Genomic DNA, 22,517 nt, shown 5'->3' on the forward strand with positions numbered 1-22,517 from the left:
AAAATATACGTATCCTCCATAGTCCTTTAGTGTTACTTAAGAGTAATTAATAACTAAAAAGTAAATGAGTGCCTACTACAAATGTTACATATGGTATTTGCTACATTGTAATGTGCTCGTGTTTCCAAGAGGTTCCTGCTTGTGTCAAAACTCTATCTTTAAAAAATATGAAAAAATAGCATCTAAGTCTCTGGAGGTTTTTACTGTTAACAGAAAGGATAGGCATAGGAAGAAGCAAGTGGCAGGCATAAATAGATTTTAAAAAACAGATTGCCCATACCATGGAGAGCACTTTATAAGGAGTGTTTCAGATGTTAGGAGCAATCTTGCAATTCCTCCTTTCCCTTCTTCCAGCAGCTTTTTTCTTTCTGTAGCAGATCCAGAACCAGCCAAAAAGGAAAAGATTCTGGCCCTTTGTATGAATAATTGTGTCTTCTTAAATTTTTATTTTCTATGGATTCTGATAGGGGTGGAATCTGTTCCATTATTAGTCTTACATAATTGTTACAATTAAGGTCACAATGTGATTTAAAGGTCTTTAAAATATATTAAAATGTTATGGCCTAAAACCTTAACAATAAAGCATAGCTCATAATATTTAAAATGTAGGCTTGCATATCTTAGCTAATTGCTGATTTCTTTCCCTTTTTTTCTATTGGTTTTGTTCTGAAATTCAACTCTTCTCTTCACTCATACTGCTTTATATCAGCATCTCCAGCTTTATGGATACCACAGTTCAACTAATGCTGTATGTACTCTAAACTCTTTTACTGTAAGAAGTACTAATCTATAAGTACTAATTTTCATGATACAAACATTCTTTACAAGATACGTTTTGCAATGACTAGATTCACACATTCGCTAAGCCAGAATGTGTTTCATTTTATTTTGGCTTAGCGTGTTGTGATAATTCAGTCACTTGAATTGTATTCAATAAACTATGGTTATATAAACTATGACTTAGTGTAATGTATGGAATGAATCACTATTAAGCCACATGATCATTGTAGATGAAGAGGAACTATCTGTTGTAAGCCTAACTTGGAAATTCTTTGCTTCTATAATACTGAGGTAGAAGACAAGATAGTCATTGTGATTTTTGTCCTGTTTGTTCACCAAGAGGGCTCCAGATTTACACCATAGGTGGATGAAAGACCTGAAGGAGAAACTGATGGGAGATACAACAGCTATTTGTTCTTCCACTTGCTTTTGATCTTCTACACTGGATATTTTATTTGCAACCTGCTTTATGGAGAAGCCATATTTAGACTTACAATCTGAATAGGTTTTTCATATCTTAAAAACTCAGAGCAATGACATCATTTCTTGACTATATAAAAATTCAAGTCTTAGTATTTGTGGTGAGAGATAATAACATGTATAAGATTAAATACTCCATTTGTATACTGCCAGTTTAATTGAGTTCACCATACCATAGGTGAATTTTAATACTAGGATACTAAATTCAATAATTAAGCAATAAGCCACTCTTCAGGCAGTCTATTTTGTTTCAGTGAACCAGATAAAATGAAAGAGGTCAGGAAAATTAGAACAACCCTTACAGTGAAGCCTAGCTTCTGTAGTCTAGAAAAAATAGAGCAAGAGATGGGCCAGACAAGAGAAACAACCAGTTTAATTATGAGTTTCTGATTTTAAGCAATTAACTTTCTGCTGTTGGAAATACTGTCTTTTTTAGTACCAGTAACATTCTTAAATAATGTAAGTTAATAATGAACCATTAAGGACATAACATGAATACAACTGAGCTGCAGTCAGAGTAGAGGAACTTACTGTTATATCTTCATATTATGTATTATTTTCCCAGATCTTTGCTTGATGCATGCAGTAAGCATGCATTGCATGTGCCTTCTGACAGGCTAACAAATGTTGAATGAAGAAGCATGTACAAATGGAAAAACACTAACTCATTCTGTATTGATCATATATGTATCATGAACATTTTGCTGGATGTTGAGGCAGCAGTAATAATTGGTACCCACCAACTATCAGTCAATATCAAGGCACTGAGGCATACAAAGTCCTGATATATTTCTCTGTATCGATGATGGTGAACCTATGACACACATGTCAAAGGTGACACACCACAGTGTTTTGGGTGACATGCCAGTGTTCACCAACACCCAATAACAACTATTCTCCCTGTTTGAGTTACCAAAGAAACTGAGATTGTTTTACTCCTATCTCATTTTTGTAATTAGTTGACATTTCTTCATATAATACAGAGCATCACACATGATTGGAGTGTATTTTTTTTAATTAAATGAATATGTAAAGAATTGTTTCTCTTTTGTTCAGGCGGTGGGGGGGGGGGACACACCAGCAGAGTCAAGTTAGGCATTTTCCTAATTTTTGACACGGCGAACCCAAAAAGCTCATCATCACTGCTCTATAAAGTAGGTAGTTTAAGAAACTAACACAATGTGTTTATTCCTTGAACCTGAAGATTAGGTTGATGGGCCTCATACAAGAATAGGAGCTCTCTGTTTTTCATTAAATCTGAACAAAAGAATCTCAAGCATGAAAAAATTGGGGCTGCTTTAATGAGTAGCAGAGAAGGGCTAGGTTTACATGAGGTCCAAAGCTTTTCTTCCGAATCATTTTCAAAATATACACAGCTGTACTAGAGACATGTTCCCCTCGTTTTTTAATTTACAAATAATCAGTAATCATAAATCCTTTAAATCCTTTACATAGGAAGATCCACAGATTGAAGAGTGGACTTGCCATAGTTTTTAATATTGGCTTTATTGTCTCCTTTTCCCTATATCACCACTATCATCTTCAATCTCAGTGACTCCCTTCAGGCTGTCTAAAGATATCAGTCCCTTGTACAAGTAGTCCTCGCTTACCAACCATTTGTTCAGTGACTGTTTGAAATTACGAGAGGGTCCCCGCACCCCCACAGTCATGTAATCGCAATCTGGGCATGTGGCAACTGGCTTGCACTTACAACAGTTGCAGCATCTTGCAGTCACAATTGCCATTTGCAACCTTCTCTCCTGGCTTCCCACAAACAAAGTCAATGGGGAAGTTGGCAGGGAAGGTCACAAGCCACACCAGTTGCTTGCACCCTCCCCTGCCCAGCAGCAGCAACCCTGGCCACACTGCACCTCACAGGCCCCTCATGCATCCTCCCCCACCTGGTGGCAGCCACCTCCAGCCTTACCTTATCTGTCTGCCAGCCTCCTTGAAATCTGCCTGGGACTCGCTTAACAACCCACGATCCTTGCTTAGCAATGACAGTGGGGAGTGCCAGGATTGCCCTTGCTAAGTGATGTGGTCACATGACATTGCACTTTCCGACCACATCACTTAGCAATGGAAATTCCAGACCCAGTTACTGTCATTAACTGAGGACTACCTGTATATAACTGGATCCAAAATTACAGCATAATTTTAATGTAACATTAGTTTTCAGTGGGAATCTACATACTTAGGTCCACTCACTTGGAATTTCATTCAAAATTCATGTGTTTCTTTGTAAGTATATTTGCAAATCAGAATATCAGTTAATATTATTTTGGTAACTCTTAGAAGAATGACAAAGTATTTAAACATATCCATTGTAAGCTTCACTTTGTCATCTGACATACCACTACAGAAAACCTAAAGTTTTTGGTGGGGAGGGGGAGATTTATTTATTTATTTGAGAGGCTACATTGGCTTCTGATGAAAATTCTGTTCATCATTCAGCCAAAATTGGGCCCCAACTAATTTTTTCTTATATTAATGGGTAAGAGAGAGGTGTTTATTTATATCTCTGCTATTTAAATAAATAGAATTTAAAGTCCTTACTTACTAGATTATTTTAAGAGTTCTTTTAATCTGATATAAATAGTACTCCACAGACTGGCTGTTATCCAAACAAAGAAATCCATGGGATTTGTCAGTCATAAAAGGCTATGCAAATCTTTTCAAGGCCAGGAGCAACTTACAAAGCTTCATGAGCCTGGACATGGCTGCTTAAATGATTTCAAGAGAGGTGTTTCCTGTATGTTCCCACACATTGTGAAGTGACTCTTTCAAAGAATTTGGACAACCTTCCAAAGGGCAGTTGATTTTAATGGACCTTAAGTGTGCCTTTCTCTGGAGTTGATCCACATTACTATTCTTTCCCTGAAATATGATGGAAAAATGTTGAACCCAGTAATTTGAAATTAAAAGAAAAAAAGAAAATGTTCTTTTTGCTAGAAAACCCTAACCCTATCTAATATACACAAATACTCTTTCAAACTTGCTTTTCCATCTGTATGGAATTTAAAACTCTATGTTTTTGGACAAGTAAAAAAATTATATATTTTTAGGAAATTGAAATGGCCTTTCTTGTAAAATCATAAGATAAATAAGGAAGTGGTTCTCAGATCACTGCAAAGATGTTACAGTGTATAACTTCTTGCTGTTTTTTTCTCTCTCCCAACCCCTATGCATTTTGAAAATTCTACAGGTGCTCAAAACAGCTGGAGAAGATCTTGTTCCAAGAAGCTATTGGGACACTCTGAGACGTAGCACAAGTCAGGCACTCTTTTCAGACCTCACAGAGGTATAATAAAACCTCTGTATGGTACATGAATGTATTTCACTGTTTCCTATGTCATTCTATTGTTTTTCCTCATTGTAAATATTATGCCTTTAAAAATATTTTTGTCTTGCTTTAGGCTTTTTATTTTTAATTTGTCCCTTGGCATTTGTTTGGTACCTGTATTTATTAAGCATTTGTCATAGGCTTCAGAGTGTCCGTCCTTTCAGCTATGGGAATTAATCTTCCAAAATGACAGAATTAATACTGTATTTTGTACACCGAAAATATTGAATGTTTATTCACTTTGTTAAATTTTAAAAAAAATCCCATAGTCATAAGTAGCCTTCCCACATACCTAGAATTAGACTTTACATTTGAAGAATTGTTAGCCTCTTCCTGAAAACCTCCAGCTGTATTAAGGCTACCGATTCTAGAATACTGGCCTAAATTGGTAATCTTCCATGAAACACCTGATGATAAAGCAGCATCCCAGCTAAATTCAAAAATTTTGGAAACTGGTCCAAATATGTAAGCAGCCAGGAGCAGCTTCTGAAGAAGCAACGCAAGCCTGGCTAACAATATAGCTACTTTAATAATTTGAAAAGAGGTTTCCCCTTCCACCAGAAAAGCTTCTGTACCAAATAACAACAATAGTAAATGAATCCATATTCTTAACATAGCCTTGACAATGCCAAAAACAATATGACAAAGAAAAAGGAGATGGGAGAGAGAAAGGAAAACTAAATAATTCAGGCCCAATTCATAAATATAACGTTGACAGTGACAAGCTCGTAAAGGATATGGGCTGCTCAATTACGTCTTGCATGGTATGACACTGTTCTTTCTTACATAGGGGTTGCCCTGATGGCCTTAGCCAAGCTGGTCACAGAAATGCAAGTTCTTTATTACTGCAGTGATAGGTTGTCAGTTTTATTTCTCTAGATGAGATGCCAACTCAATCACAGTCTTCTGCCTCTTGATTATTTAAAATGTATTATATATGTCAAACAATTTTCAGGAAGATGAAATTTTGATAATTATGCAGTTAAGGAAAAAAAAACTTACTTTGCCCCCCCATAGAAATAATGCAGAGTATTTCATACCAGTATAAACAAAAACCACTGTATGGTTTTTGTATAGTTTCACTGTATAGTTTTTTTTGTCCAAAAACTATATATGGACTATGTAGCATATGAAACTGAAAGTTAATTAGTCACATATAAAAAATCCATGCTTGGTAAAAATTACTTCAAAAATTAAAAAAGTAAATTTAAATCAGAAATTGTGAACTTATATTTTAATCTATAGAGCAGTTTCTTGTAATTTCATCCTTCATACTTGAGGTTTTTCCACATAAGAAGTGGAATTCTTGACGTTTTTGCATGGATAGATTTTTCTGAGACACAGCTGATTATTAGGTCCAAAATCTGATGAGTATCTGAAGTAGGCTTTAATAAGTCTATTTCCCCCAACAAATTCATTTTTCATTTTTTTTACATTAAAGAAGCAATGAGAGAGAAAAATGAATGGTTTGACTTTTTTTTAGTATAATTCTTTAAAATAGAAGCATTTTATTTAATTTCTGTAATTCATTTCACACAATTTCAAACTGTTTTTAACAATCCCTGATATATCATTGTACCAGCATTTTATGTTTGTTGAACTAAGACATTAACAGAGTATTTGTAGGATCTGTGAGCAGGATTAATATATTAATTACTAACTGTTTTTGCAAAATATTATTAGTTTGATGAATGACTGTATTAATGATATTTTTAAGTAGAACACATTGTTAATATTTTGTGTTCTTTATTTTTGTTTTTACACTTCTGTGCTGAATTTACTGTCAACTGCTAATGTGTTTTTAAGCGTGCAGATGACTTTTCCAGTTTACAGTCTGATACTACATTGCTGATACACTTTTTTGGAAAGAAAGGAAAGGCTGAGCTTAACTTTGAAGATTTTTACAGGTGACTTTATTTTATACTTCAAATATGTATCATGCTTTCATGTATGTCTTTTATTTTTGGAAGGTATTTTTCTGATCTTGAAAAAAAGAAAAAAAAACTACTTGGATGAACTTTTTTCCAATGCAGAAAAAAAAACATTTTATCATGAAGTGCAGAAAACCCAAATTGAAGATGTTATGCAATGGACTTTTGTCAAAACAATAAATTCAAATGATTATAGCAGTGCTAAGAGGAATTTGGGCCTTAGTTTTTAAGCAGAGAAATTAATCATATGAATTATTCATAGAGAAAATGAGAATGAACAAGTAAATACAAGCAACTTGATTTCCTATAGCATATTTTCAAATTCAGATTCTTCAAGCATTGTTTAAAGGAAAATACTTTTCTAAGTATGTTGTTTATTTTTTATTTTCATGGTTTGATGTTTGAAAAATGTCATAGCTGAATAAATTGTTGCTAGTTTTCTGGTCTCTGAATTAACAGTAGGAAATATTCTAACAAATACTGCAGCAGAATTTGAACATTTGAGGTATCTGCTATTATTCCCCTGCCTACCCCATAATTTTAAAGACTCTGATATCAGTATTTTCGTAAACTAGGTTTATGGACAACCTCCAAACTGAAGTTCTTGAGATAGAATTCCTTTCCTATTCTAATGGAATGAACACCATCAGTGAGGAAGACTTTGCTCATATACTATTAAGATATACAAATGTGGAAAATACATCAAGCTATCTGGAAAATGTGCGCTGCAGTATCCCAGAAGAACAAGTAAGATTTCCAACAATAGCTCCAGGCATCTGCAGAATTTTCATAGCCATGTTGTTTTTATCATCCCAATCTTGTTAACTATTAATTGGAAAAGTAAACTTTCCCAAAGTAATTCATTTCCAGATAGATGTGCTTAAATATAAAAGCTGCAATTCATTCATAGTCCAAGACTGAAGATGCTTACTGCCCATACAGTCCTGGCTGACAGTAGGAAAGGAATGTGGGGGAGCAAGGCATAGTTTATATTGAAAGAAAAAGTAATTGGAATCTAGATAAAAGCATTCCACCCTGGAATCATGTTAAATACTTTTTTAAAAGATGGTACGATATTCTAGGATATGTTTGCCCATTTCCCCATGAAATAACTCCAGTGCCCTGTATAATGAATAAAAAATTCTATAGATGAAGCTTTCAACATGGTGATAGAAAAATGTCCACTAGCTGAAATTCTCATTACATCATCACTGAAGTCACTGAAGTGCCTTTAGATTAAACATCGGCAATAATGTTTTCTCCCACTCTAGCCATTCAAATAATAATATATAATTTACATAATTCCCTATTTAGTATATATTTATTTTTTTACATTTCAGATTTTTATGGAACTCCAATTTCAGCTAATTGTTACTCTGAATTATTTTTATTTTAATTGCAAAATAAAAGTACAGTACCCTGAAACAAACTATCTGTATGCTAAAATAACATGTAGCTACGTGTTTTGTCTTTTATCATCATTTAGCAAAATGAATTGCTCAATTATCAAATTCAAGTTGTATAATGTTAGAAATCAAGATATGCATCTTTAAAAAATAACATTTTTGAGCCATTCATTATATCTTAGCAATTGCTAAGATGAGAGATGAGAGCCAGTTTGGTGTAGTGGTTCAGGTACTGGCCTAGAAATTGGGAGATTCACAGGGTTGTTACTGTGGGGAAAATAGGAGGCAGGAGTATTAGGTATGTTTGCTGCCTTGAGTTATATATATAAAAAAGGTGAGATAAAATATAATAATAATAAATGTTATTGGTCTTCTTCTTGCCTGAACAGATTTATTAAAGAGAGAAAACAACATTCTTTCTTGTTTGCTAGTATTCTTAATAATTTGTAGAAAGCCAGCGCTCAGCTGAGTGGTTCTTCAGTATCTGACAGAGGTTTTTAAAGAACTTGTGTTGCTATATAAATAAATAAATTGACAATATGTTGGGAAACGAAAATGTTGCCAGGAGCATAGTTCAGCAATAAAGCGATCTAGCAGAAGCTGAATTCATCATCGTTAATATTAAAGGCACCCCTTCATACATGAGATTTTTTAGCATAATTCTTATTTGTAGAAGGATCAGGTTTAACTATTTCTGAACCACTTGTAAACAGTTGGACTTCTTTTCAAATACTACAGTTCTCAATATACTTCACTTTTTGGTTAGGTGAGCTAAAAGGAAATAATCAGATAGCATTATTTAGCAGTTAGCAGCAACTAAAAGCCTGAACTGAAAAAACAGCTAGCATCTTTAGTTACTCTTACATAGATGTTTCATTTGCAGCTGAGTTAAAACTCAGTACTAAGAACAAACCATGAATTAATGAAACATTGAAAAGAAATGTAAAATAAGTAAGTGCTAGTTACAGGAATAAAGGAGACAGAACATTAATAGTTTTTCCCACTTCCTCCAAGGAATCAGACAGAATAGAGAAGTGGCTGGTAGTGTTGTGTCTTTGCTTTGCCTCAATGAGATATAATGTCACCAGTGATAACTCAAAAAGCAGGATATCCCACATAAGCAAATTGTGAAGAGTTCCATTCCCCTGGATAGGCTTGCTTGTAGTATATTATTGTTGTATAATTTAAACCCCATATTTCTAGCCAGAAAACAGTATGCCCTGCTCCATATGTAGGACTAAATATTAACTGGGATAGGTCAATAGTTGTTTTTATTTATAAACATTTTATATATATAAAATATAAACTATTTATATATATAAAAATAAATTTTAAAAAAACTCTTTACCTGCTCCTGATTAGGCAGCCTCAGCATAGACTTTGAAACAGACAAGAATCACCATCAAGATTGCCTGCTAATTCAGGAAGGGATACTGGTAAGCAGAATGGTGGAGTGGCCTGGCTATTCTGTCATAGCAGCATGCATTCAAAATAGGCAGATTGTAGGGTAGAGCATCTGGCCAGCTGTTATTAACAGACCTGTACAATTCAGTTTCTATGAACATGGCCAAATTTTGCTATATGGTTTGTAAAACCAGATGCGCTTTGATTGCATCAATGATCTAGCTGTAACTATACTGTTTTATTCTGTTTCATCTGCTGCTAACTTGTGGGATTGTGGTCAGTGAATATAATAGGATATGGAACACATAGGCTGAAAAAATAGAGACCAGTGATTCAGATGTAAAAGTTTTCCCATTAATTCTACTAATCAATTGCTCTCACGTATCCAGGAGATAATCCTGTCTTAGAATTGGCAGTGCTAGACAGGAAGTATTCTGAAAAGTCTCTATCAGTGATGCTATCATGTAGCAGTTAGGTTAATGAATGAAAGTATGAAACTGGGATAAGAGTCTCAGTGCTTTACATGGTACAGAAGTGTCTCTTCCAGATCATTTTTAGAGCAGGATATCCTATGTATTCCCTTTTTTATACTATTATTAACTTTTAATAAGCCAGGGCCATAAACCCTTATTATTGCTGCATTAAAAATGATAATATATGTTTTGTTGGCTTTGAACAAGGCCAGTTAATAATTAGATAGCATAATAAACCTTTCTCTTGTTTAGCTGAAACCTATTTCTCAAACGACAGAATGAAAACAACAGGACAGATACAATTAAATACACAGCAGTTAAACTTCCTTAACTTGCTATAAATTGTGCTCTTACTGCTTGAAGGCTTTAAATATATAAACATCATTAAACATTTTAAAATATATTTTAAAAAAACAAGATAATCCTGACTCTACTACAGAAGGAATTGCTTTGTCTGCCAGCATAGCTTGTCCTGAGACAGCAGCGATACAGTGTTCTAATCAGTAAAAGGAGTTAAAATTGCCTGCTCCATTTTAACTGCAAGCGTTTTGCAAGACAAAGAAGGCATTACAGCAATTGTCATCCTTGGTATTAATGTCAACATTACTTTATTTACCAGGGCATTACATTTGATGAATTCAGATCATTTTTCCAGTTTTTGAACAATCTAGAAGATTTTGCAATTGCAATGCAAATGTACAATTTTGCAAATCGTTCAATAGGACAAGGTAAGACTGTCTAATGTCAAGATTGTATGCTTTTTATTATTATTATTTTTTACTTATTTATCACATTTGTATGCCACCTGACTCCCGACGACTCTGGAGCTCGCAACACCTAAAACAAGGGAAATACAATAATACCCAGTAAAAAAAAAAAGTTGGTGAGAATGAAAGACTGGACAAGAACAAACCAAAGGGTCTTCACACTCCCTTGCTAAAAGCCTGGGCAAAGAGCCAGGTCTTCATGACCCTTCTAAATAACAGCAGAGCGGGTACCATCCAGAGTCGGCGGAAACCTCATTCCGAAGGGCAGGCACTGCCACAGAGAAGGTGCATTTCCTGGGTCCTGATAGGTGACATTGTTCAATCGAAGGGACTTGGAACACACCAATCCTGCAAAATCGAATCAGCCAGGGAGATACTATGGGAGACAGGTGGTCCCACAAGTAACCAGGTCCTATGCCAAGTAGGGCTTTACCAGCACCGTGAATCAAATAATAGAAGAGAAACTCATATTTTTTTATTTATCTGTCTTTCCACATTTCTGCATCAAATGTTTCACTTAAAATAGAGCCTGAACTCTCATGTAATATTAGAAGTAACTGTATCCTTCTAATAACTTACCTTTCCAAAAACATAACAAATATTGCATGTTTTCTGCTAATATTTTTTTACATGCTAATAAATATATCCAATGTAGAGGTGGCTGGCTTTTCTTAGTTGGTTTTCCTGCATTTGAATGTTCTTTGTATAGAATTAAATAGACCTAATTCTTCTAAATGTATAATGACCATATTTTAATGCAACAATAAATCATAATTAAGCATTCTGTGGTGGTTCACATCAAATCTTGTATTTGTACATTTCCTCTTGCATTTTGATATGTGTGCAGTGAAGAGTTCAATAGTTTTTGCCTAAGGCTATTTAGGTAAAATAACGTATCTAACTCTAATTAAGAAAATTATGCTATTTGTAGAGATGAAGACACTTTTTACAATATTAAACTATTCTTTTTTTGTAGTCTTTAATTTTGGACGAACTTTTATAAGTTTTATAAACATGTTATTCAAATCAAATTCAAAAGCTAGATTCTGTACACATGAATGATGATGTCCATTTTGAAACAAGCTCTTTGTGTGTGTGTGTGTGTGTGTGTAAATACACACACACGCGTGCGTGTGCACAATAAACACATTTGTCAAAGATTTATTTGATCCATATTATGTTGAACCAATGAAAACACAGGTAAAAAATAAAAAAATAGACAAATGGAAATTTTTAGCCAGAGGTAAATTAGAAAAGAAAAATTGAAATTTGGGAATTTATACAAATTAAATAAAGGTTAAGCATAATTACATTTCTAAAAGTAAAATAATGATGCGTTTTGAAATCAAAATATGATGGTTTAAACAGAAGTAACTATTGTGAATCTATATCATTTAGTAAACAAGAAATGGGAGAAATTATGCTCACTATTTACAGGCAGAATCTGTTTAAAAACTACAGAAAAAGGTTAAGTTCTTTCCTACTAGCACTTCCATGCAACAAATTATTGAAGGGCAACATCCTATCTTAAAATGTATTTGAATGCCCCCCTATCAAGAATTAGAACTAATATGTTTTACAATTGTTAGTAACTAACTTGTAATTACATTACATAGCAAATTGTTTTATGCTAGATTAAACTGATTAGAAGAAAAGAATTCATCCATTTTCTTATTTAAGAAAAAAGAAAACTTTAATAAAGCTCCATAGTTAGTGCTTCTACAACAATTTATCTAAAAACAATATCAAATTAATGAAACCAAAATAATACATTTAAACATCCCTCATTATATCCAATAAGATCAGTGATTAAAATGATTGAAATGTTGCTAACATGAACTGATTAAAATATCACTAATAATAATTTCAGAATTGAGAATGAAACTGAATTTCAAAATTGGGAAAGAAAAAACAAGTATTTTTGCATCAAAACTAGCAGTTTTGAATTCCATTTTCCCACTTCTATTACGGTGAGTAGAATGGCTGGGTTTATTCAGCAAGCTAAACCAAAATATGGGTTTATTTCTTTGTTTTTGGCCTGTAAACAAACTGTTGCAGTTTGTAAACCATTATCTAAGACTGATCTAGGCTACTATAGGTTTATCTATAGAGCCTCTTTGCCTCACTCCAAGATAGCTCACTTATCAGTTATTGAGGGTATCCTCAGGACAAAGCCTCCATCACAGTATCAGCATGCTTTTGAGATAAGTTGAAGCTGGATTAGAGTGATTGGCATGAAACTAATGCTTTTTGTTGGAAAATGGAAAAAATATATCTCTTCCATTCAAAGCTTCTAGTATTTAAAACAACCAAAGTTTCTCTGTATCTTCAGAAGAGTGAGGAGCTGGGATAAATTGACTCTGTACATGACCATATGGTCCAGTTCCTGGCCTGCCCATTGTGTACTTTCTGGGAGAAGCTTTTGCTTGTAACCACTAACGTGAAGTAAAGAAAATGGAGGCCAGGAGGTACTATTTCTCAGTTGCTGTTCCAGCCTTCTGGAATATCATTCCCTTAGAATTAAGTCTTGCTCTATCTCTTCGTCAATTGTTGTATAAACCTCTGTGACTCTTCAATGATTTGGTAGTATACAGAAACTTGGGTGGTTTTAAAAGAATAGGAGCAAAATTTCAGGAAAAGCTAGGGTAGGGGAAAAAAAGAGTAATTTCTTCCCAGATCTCTGATTAACATTATCATCTTATATATCATAGAAATTAAAGTTTTTCTACATTTATCAAGTAATGCCGTCACCAAGTAGTCATCAAGTAGTTTTGTTCAGCATATTAATTTGCTTTGTTTCATTAGATGAGTTCAAGCGTGCAGTATATGTGGCTACTGGTTTGAAGCTTTCACCTCATTTAGTGAACACAGTCTTCAAGATCTTTGACGTAGATAAGGATGATCAACTGAGTTACAAAGAATTTATTGGTATTATGAAAGACAGATTGCATCGAGGATTCAGAGTAAGAATATAAATTATTGCTTAATCATAACATGTTTATTATGTCAACAGCTTATGAACTATATCACTCTTTCCATAGCCACTTCAAAACTACCTGTTGTTGAAGTTAAAACTATTATCCATGTATACTCTAGTTGCATCCAACCACTAATTTGGGGGACTGGATGTTTGTTTCTTCTGAAGGCTTAACTACAAGCAATAGCCTTACTATTAATCAAGTTAATCTTTGGTTCTTTATTTAGCAAATTTAATTTTGTTGTTACAATTTATATATCGTAGACACATATAAAATGCTTTTACAAAATTAATTAAACTGGTTTACAGGGTTTTTTTTAATAGTCTTGATGGAAATTCATTAGGACAATTAATTTATTAATAGGTGTAAATTAATTTTGTCACAAATGAATTGTAAAATAATTCTACAGATCCTACTGTGTAATTTTCTATTTAATTTACAAGTTTAAATTGGCTCAGGTTTTAAAGATTTTTCAAAACCACAGTAAACTTTGTGATATTTCTTTAAAAAAACTATAATAAATGTTATAGTGTAATATTTTAGGTTAACAATTATAAATTGAAATGAGCAACCATTCAAATATATGACTTGCAAACTGATTGGGCTATGCAGCTGTTTGAACCAAACAACTGAAACCTTGATCTATTTTTCTCATCAGTTATTCAGTCTGATTTTCTCCTTTACTGGGTCTCTCTAAATCTTTTATTCACTTGCTCACCTACTTGTTTCTAGCATTCCTCCCCAAGGGGAGAGAAAATATTTGGAGGAGTGTGAAGCTATGTAGCTCTTGAGATTGGCCACAGCTTGTCCCACAAGGTTTCTCCTTGGTGGAGGCATCCACATGATCCACAACTTTCATTAAAGTAAGAAAAGCAGGATTACACTGTTGTAACACAAACTCCACTCCTTTGTATGTATGTGCAACATCATGATGCTGGTACAAAAGGAGTGGGGTTTGCGTTGGCCCGCCTCTGCTTTTGCCATTTGTCCCCCACCCCTACCCCGACACTGCACTTTAGCAACAAATGACACAACTCATTGTCATTTTTTCTGGTCTTAGCTGCCACTCTCTCCTGGCCCACTTTCCTATACTCTGTTTGAAGACATTCCACTTTTCCACATTTTGAAAGCTGTTGAGTGAAGTAGAATGTAAGCTATTTTGGGTGAGGCCAACTATTAGAATCAAGGAAGTATAATATCAAGCAAGATACTTCACATTTCATACTTCAACTTGATTTGAACCTGAACTATAAGATATTTAAGGATGGATTAAGTATATAAATAGCATTTTAGGATTTTGAATTCAAAGGTGTTATTTAGTCCAGTCCATGAGAATCAATTGTTTAATTTTTGCCATGATGGAGTGCCTCTCCCCTTGGCCTTAACTGGGATACAGCAGACAGAGTGGTTAGACTGGAGAAGAGGCAGCAACACAGACTAGTAAAAGGCATTTGATAATGCCAACCCAAAAGCATTGAGGATGAAGTACAGGCTGAGCACTGCCCCCCATTATTCACCCAAGTAAGAGGAAGGGCAGTTCTCTTCTGCAGGAAGCCATCTCTGAACACATAGGTCCTGCCTAACATGATTACAATTGATTGCTCTAATTTAGTTAACACTCCTATTGGTACTGATAAAATCCCACAGCCTTCAAATGTGATGACATTAATTTTATTCCTTGTACTGCAAATATTTTTGAAAATTTTATCACAATATTGTGAAGATGCCACAGTATTTCTGTTAATAACAAATGGAAATTTAGAATATGCTTGTATTATTATTCTAAACACACACACACACACACACACACACACACAAACACACAGTTCCATAATTCTGAATAAACAATGTTTCCCTGGCACATGTATTAATTGCTTTATAAATTGTTTCGAAGACCACGTATCTTTCATTTTGTCCAATATGTTCTACTGCCACCTTGTGTTGTAACAATAAATTGCCCAAGGATATAGTACTAAATCACATGAAGGTAGACAAATATTTGCATGTCTTAAGATAGCAATTTTTTGTTCATAAAACACCAAGTGTCTGTCTTAATCAAGATTTTAAAAAGTGTTTAGTGTAAATATTTTGCCAAAACTATCCCTTTTCTTTATACAGGAATATTGTACGTAGTTGCATTACATCTGCACGAGTATTAGATCCTAAAATAATTTTACTGTTTTTTATCTAATAAATAGCATTTTTTTCAAACCATTGTTTTCCTAATGCTCACTTGTGTCTGCCTTTGCATGTTATCTTCCCATGCATACTTGTTTATCTTCTACTTTTAGGGTTACAAAAACATACAGAAATATACCACTTTCAAATCCTGTGTGAAGAAGGAACTCAACAGCAGACAATGGTATGTTTTGGGATTGTTGTTATTTTCCTGGACAATATTTCTAAGATTGCTCACAGGAACAGTTCACTATCCTTAACTGGCTTTTCAAATGACAACTGGAATTAACTTTATTAATTAGAACCAACCACTTCAGCATTAGAAACTTATAATCATGGCAGGGATGTGAATGCTGTTACTTGTGTAACTTCCATATGCTGATAGAAACAAACCAAAGATAAACAGTAATGTAATTACAGTGCTCCCTGCAATTGGGAATCCAGTATGATTAATACAAGTGAATCCTTTCCCTGGTTATAATTTTTAATGTTTTAATAGATGTGTTATTGACACCAAATTATTTAGTTACATTCTTCTGAAACTAACAGTTTTTTCATTATTCTTTTCCTTAAGAATTTTGCTAAGGAAATACAAATTTCCAGATAATATGGAATAAACTTCAAATTATCCCATAAATTGTCCTGATCCAAGACTCTTATGTTATCTTTTTTATATTGACCTATCTTAATTTATGTTCCCTACAAGCAAATGCTATCTGCATCAATACATCAATACAAATTAGCATCTTATTTTCTCCTCTTTTCTTTTGTAATTATACTGTATAAAAGAATGTGTCATACACTTAGTTCAGAAAATATATAACCAACCATTAGATACTGTCACAATTAAGCTGTATCCGTCATGCATATTCTAAATTTGGAAAACATACTGTTTTTCAGCTTCTGTAGGAAGCTAACAGTGGCTTTCTAAAATATAATTTTGAACTGTATATAGGTTTGTGATTTGTACAGGGAATTTGACAGCATTAATCCAGAAGAACTATTTAATTTAACACTTTTTTAAAAAGCATAATTAATATATATAAAACTTTATTTGAATAAGGGATATTTAAAGAAATCCAATGAAAGGGAAATGCAGAATGAAAGGGAGATGCAGAAATCCAGTGTGCAGATTAGTGGACTCAGCTGATGCCCTTCTTCTAGACCAGTGTTTCTCAAACTTGGCAACTTTAAGGTGTGTGGACTTCAACTCCCAGAATTCCCCAGCCAGCATGGCTGGCTGGGGAATTCTGGGAGTTGAAGTCCACACACCTTAAAGTTGCCAAGTTTGAGAAACACTGATCTAGACAGACTGTGTTATATATAGAATAGCCAGGAAATAAATTCTGAAAGAGTAGAATACTTCTATCACATTTGCCATACAGTATTGTAAGCATGTGAAATGTTATGCCTACTACATAATTCTGAGTTGGGTGAGGTTGACAACTGCCAAATGACCTTCAGACTACACAATAGAATGGCCACAGCCAAATCACACAATACTGTATCTCTGGGTTTTCAGATCCCATGTCATAATATTTTTATTCCTACACTAGAGGTGCTTAAACTGTTTGGGTGGACCACTGTTGTGGATGATGTAGTAAAGATGCCTGCAGCGGTCAGGGAATTGACTTAAACGGGGTTCCTTCCAATCCTTACATCCTGTAATTCTAAGATTAAAGCTTATTTATTCCTAATCATTGTTTTTTTAATTCATGTTTATACATTTCATCATGAAACTTCATGCAAAGTCTTGTGACAGCACTGACCTCCTGGAAAAGTATCTAATCACTGGAATAGACCAAGCGATTGCGGCAGGGAGTTAAAAGTGTTTACTTCATAAGAGCAAAACAGACTTTATATTTCTTGAGTGGTAGAAAATAGTCATCTAAAATAGTAGGGCCTCGCAAGGAATGAATAAGTATTAAATTGGCTATGAAGGGCTCCACTGTGTGTGAAAATGGAAAGATTAAAAAGAAATCATAGGTATTAGAACACAATTTAACTGATCCTGAACATTTAGGGAGATAATCACTCTATTTCTGTTTTAATTTTGCACGATGATGGTAGTTTTTTGTGAATTATTTAGAATTCTTAATTTTTCATTGGATTTAGCTGTTATGTAGTGTAACTTTAATTATGTTTTGATTCTTTAACAGAAAAACTCCACATATGGGTTGAAGAACTGCTGCGTTTGTGTGATGACTGTAATAGGCAAGCACTTCAGAAAGCTTTGGAAGCACTTTCTGAATCAAAATATGCTGAGATGAATGCCAAGTCATGTCTACTTTTGATCAGTGTTAATGTTTGGTACCTTTTTTTTCTTTTGCAAACTGACTACAGAAATCAGGAACAGACCAATACACCAAACATTTTTTAGCTGAAACCATATCTCACAATCCTAGACAAGCACTCTACCTGTATGATCCGAAGTAAGACTCATCTGATATTTTCATACTTGCTGCTTCTCCTGCAAGGGATTCATATGTATCTTCTTTTAATGTTTAAAAATTAGTTTCTGACTGGTCATCTGCTGAGCAATCCCATCCATTCTTACTTGCTTTCACTTTCTTCCACCAGACTAGGATTATGATTTAATAATGCTTTTCCCCAGTATTATCTTTCACTTTGAGCCTGTGCTAGTGGAGAAATTTGGGATAGAAGTCCTTAAAACAAATACAGAAGTGCATACAGTTACATGTGAAAATGCTTTAAAAGCTTTTCAGTGCAGAAAGGCCACAGCAATCTAAAAACTTTTTATGCAGAACCCCATGGGGATAGACGCTTCACATGTAGCATGATTTGTGCATTCTTTACCACATTTACCTGGGACTTTTTTTTTTTTTTTAAGTAGGATGGGACTATTTAATTTTAAATATAATGGTCACAAAAGTCTATACAAATACAGATTTATTTAGAAATTTATTTTTAAAAAGCTACTGTAGTTTATTTTCTCATGCCATTCCATTTTTATAGTTTGTTTCTTACACTGATTAATGTGCCCGTAATAATTACAGCTATACAGGAAGAAATATTCCTATCTGGTGTTATCACAGGAACATGTATTCAAAGTATGAAATGAGGTTCGTTTTTAAACAAAATCTAATTGTGTAGTTAAAAATTGTAAAGCTGTGCCTGTTACTATGAATTATTAAGACTAATTAAGCTCTTGTTATAGATAGAAAGAACCTTAAGTTTTTTTTAAAGAAAAATCTATAGACTATTTAAATTGCAAAAATCTATAGACTATTTAAATTTTTTATTCAATCCTGGTGTTTTTCATTATTTGCATTCAAATTAAATCAAATATAAGTACTTTAATTGAGCTAAAGAAAGTAGCTTTACTCTAGCACTTTACTGTAACACTGTAGGTTGATCAAAGCATATTGACTTTAAATTTTATAATTATGTGTAATACTACAGAAATAAATGTGTACCTTATTTATTTATTCCAGCTGTTCATGAAACAGCTTGGATACTAACAACTGTGAGCAGAGTTCTGTTTGCAAAATGGATCTCTCACCCTGTCTTCTCCCTGCTGCTACCCTGTGAGAGCTTCTGAAACCACAGACTGTGATACTATGAGAAATCACCAAAGATCTCCTTTTCAAGAGCAAATGTCACTATTTAGATTCCACACTGTTCTCTTTTGTGTTTTCTTTAGATAATAAATCTGGTAAAATACTTTAGGTGTAGTAAATGGAAGAGAATTCAGGTAACTGACATGCAACATAAAATAGCTTTTTAAACTGTTGCTACTTATGTTTAGTTTGTTATAACTGCAAAAGGAATGCAATATCTGTAGAAATATTTAGTATATTCAGTCACAAAATGTTATGAAGTTTTTTTTAATCTATCACATTTATCTCTCTCAAAGCTTTCTATAATCAAAAATATTATAAATGTAACTTCCATTAATTTATACCACTAGCTCTTTTAGGCTACAGCTCTAAAGTTGACCTTTGAGTTAGAAATCCAAGTTCTTTTGAAGTTTGTTCTTTACACTTTTAGCATGGTAGGGCAGAGCTGGGAGGCACGATCCCTCCACTAAATCCGTAGCCTCCTTGCTTCCATCAGCCCTGAAACTGGAAGGGGTGGAGAGAGATGGTAATAATTTTCTTCCCTCATTTCTGTCCTTTTGCAGTAATTTAATAGGGTTTCAGCTTATATCAAAGACTGAGCTATTACAGTTTCCCAAAATAGCAAAATAGGATTGTCCTGGTGATAAGTCATGTGCATAAAATTATTGAAAATTGCAATAATATTATTTTCTTCTTTAAAAGAAACAGTTGCTATTTTCTAATAGCTCCTGGATAGATAAATGTAGTACAATTTTGTTTTCATTTGTTTTCTAAGGATTCGTTCAGATGCTTACTAGCACCTGGCAGAGCATGTCCACATTTCCACCAATGTTGGTTCCAATTAAATGAATAGATGTATAAATAAGCAGAGTTGAATCACATTGCCCCCTCCTGTACTGCCAGTTTTTGAAGGATGCTATGAATGTATGAACCAATGTAACGGAGTAGCACTGGATTTATATATTATCTTATACATATAGCAGAAGTCAGTTACTTATGCCATTATAAATGTTTTAATCTTACATAGATATCTCATTATTTCACTAAAATAGAAACAGTAATCATGGACTGGAGGTTTGTATCGGCCTTGGTCTAAACATGTTGCCATGTGAATAGGGAATGCTTCTGCAGCTCCTCTATCTCTTAAAAATGGCTTGTAAGATAGGGGACCTGGAGTTTCAGCTTTTCAGACTGCACAGAAAAATACGAAAAAGATAAATTAATGGTAATCTTCTACAGGAAAAAGGGTGTCTTCCACTTCTACTTACAAGGAACCTCTTCTGAATTAAGTTTTAAATTAAATTAAATTGAGTTAATTGAAATCAATGGAATTAGATGATACATAACTAAGTTTGTAGTATCATACTCAACTAACCAAAACAGTTCCTAAAATGCATACACTGAAAACATAAAAACTGAGTCAGTCTTAAAGTAACGACTTTTAGGAACAACAAGATAGAAGATGATCTAGGACAAAGTAGATACTGGTCCATATGTCAAATGGAGGGGAGATATTGCCATGCTTTTAGAAATAAGACCACTGTGAATAAACAACAGAATAAAAAAATATTTGAATTTTTATACAAAATGTGCATTTTTACATGGCTGCTATTAAAACCGAATGAAGTGCAAGATTAATTCAGATACTGTTTTCATTAGAATAATTCCTATCTATATTATTTTATATAAGAATAGAATAAGTAAACTTATTGTATGTTTGATTATTTAGAGAAAGGATATGGTAGATAGGTATGAAATATGAAACATGCTAAAGGTTGATCGCTGAATTTGAGTACAGCAGTATATAATGTATGTAAAGCATGTGTGAGAATAAACAATTAGAGGACAATTCAACACTGAGCAGTGAATAATAGAAGGAAATGTAGTGTCCCTTTGGTTGTTTAGCATAAACATACAAGGAATGCTTGCAGTGATGTTAGAGGTGTGTTGGATGTGAATGTGTATGTTTTTATGCCAATGACACCATGTTATTGGCCGAGAACTTGAATGATTTTCAGAGAATGACAGATTTGTAACACAGTGAGAAGTACAGATGTGAAAATTAATATATCAAAGCATAAGGTAGTTGTAGCTGACGTGGAGAATGGAGGGAATAAAAATGGAAATAAATGGCAAAAAGTAGAGCAAGTGTATGAATTTGTGCACCTTGGCAGAATGTTTAATAAACATGGGGAAATGGATGGAAACTTTTTAAGACATGTCAGTGCTCATAGAAAGATAGTAGATAGTGTCTGATTTGTTACAAGATATGTTTGTTGAAAGAAGTAAAAATGGGTGGGAAAATAGTGTGCTTTTGCCTACTTCCTTATATGGAAATGAGATGTGTATGTCCAGAGAAACATAGAAGTTGATGCTGTGTGAATGGGGTACTTAAGTATATGTGTAAAACAGGAAGAGATAGGGTCAAAAGTAAATGGGCACTGAATGTGAACTGAATACAAAAAGTGAATGACCAATATGAAAGAAACATATTGAGATGGTTTGGTCGTATAGAAAGAATGAATAACAATCAAATTGCAAAACAAATATGTAAAGATACAGTGAATGGGTCAAAAGAAAGGGGAAGACTGAGAATGTTATGGTTGAATAGAGTGGATAACATCCGTACAAAGAGATGAAGAGTTAACAAAACAATGTGGCAGTATAGGAAACAAGGACTAATAATATCTTCTTAAGAGTAACTACAGTAATAAGAATATTATTTATTTGTTCAACTGAACAGTCAAAACAGCATAAAAAAGAATACAAGCATTAAAAACAAATCAATTGAAGCATAAACAATAAAAATTATGTTTAAAGAAGTAGTTTAAAACTATGGTGTGCACTGATTTTATAAATATGGAGAGCAAGGGCCAAATAAACTCCCAAGGAGTACGTATTATCATATGGGGTGGATGTACAAGACAGTCTTCTTCCATATGTCCAATAAAACAGACAAAAGAGTATCTTTAGAAGGGTTTCTTATGCAGGACTTACAGACTTTCTTCATTAGTTATCACCAGAATAGACCAGCAACCCCAATTTGGGCCCTGTCCTCATGATTTTGGCTTTATCTTGTCCCCAAGTCATGATTTATGTTCTCTTTCCTGCTTCTTTCCTTGCTGGAAAAAACCACCAGCTACAAAATACAGTAAACTGTACAGGTGAAACTAGAAAAATTAGAATATCGTGCAAA

General features: G+C 33.8%; 1 protein-coding gene across 3 annotated transcripts in view; it reads left to right on the top strand.

Moving 5' to 3' along the window:
- MICU3 (mitochondrial calcium uptake 3) overlaps window positions 1-22,102 on the top strand; it is a 54,143-nt gene extending 32,041 nt beyond the window's left edge. Inside the window, exons 8-15 of one of the 3 annotated variants that reach the window (XM_007439778.3) lie at window positions 710-748; window positions 4,466-4,561; window positions 6,410-6,510; window positions 7,110-7,281; window positions 10,437-10,545; window positions 13,390-13,547; window positions 15,854-15,924; window positions 17,900-22,102. In XM_007439778.3, the coding sequence (XP_007439840.2) occupies window positions 710-748; window positions 4,466-4,561; window positions 6,410-6,510; window positions 7,110-7,281; window positions 10,437-10,545; window positions 13,390-13,547; window positions 15,854-15,924; window position 17,900 (747 nt within the window). In that variant the 3' untranslated portion in view covers window positions 17,901-22,102. Of the gene's footprint in view, window positions 1-709; window positions 749-4,465; window positions 4,562-6,409; window positions 6,511-7,109; window positions 7,282-9,302; window positions 9,377-10,436; window positions 10,546-13,389; window positions 13,548-15,853; window positions 15,925-17,899 lie in introns of those variants that run through there. The other 2 variants (XR_015794172.1, XM_025174139.2) reach the window with 2 other exon arrangements.
- The last annotated feature ends 415 nt before the right edge of the window (window positions 22,103-22,517 follow it).

Source organism: Python bivittatus, unplaced genomic scaffold (assembly GCF_059951505.1).
Source record: "Python bivittatus isolate LINGU-HERP-01145 unplaced genomic scaffold, Pbiv_v1 ctg000070_np1212, whole genome shotgun sequence".
NCBI classification, from domain to species: Eukaryota; Metazoa; Chordata; class Lepidosauria; order Squamata; family Pythonidae; genus Python; species Python bivittatus.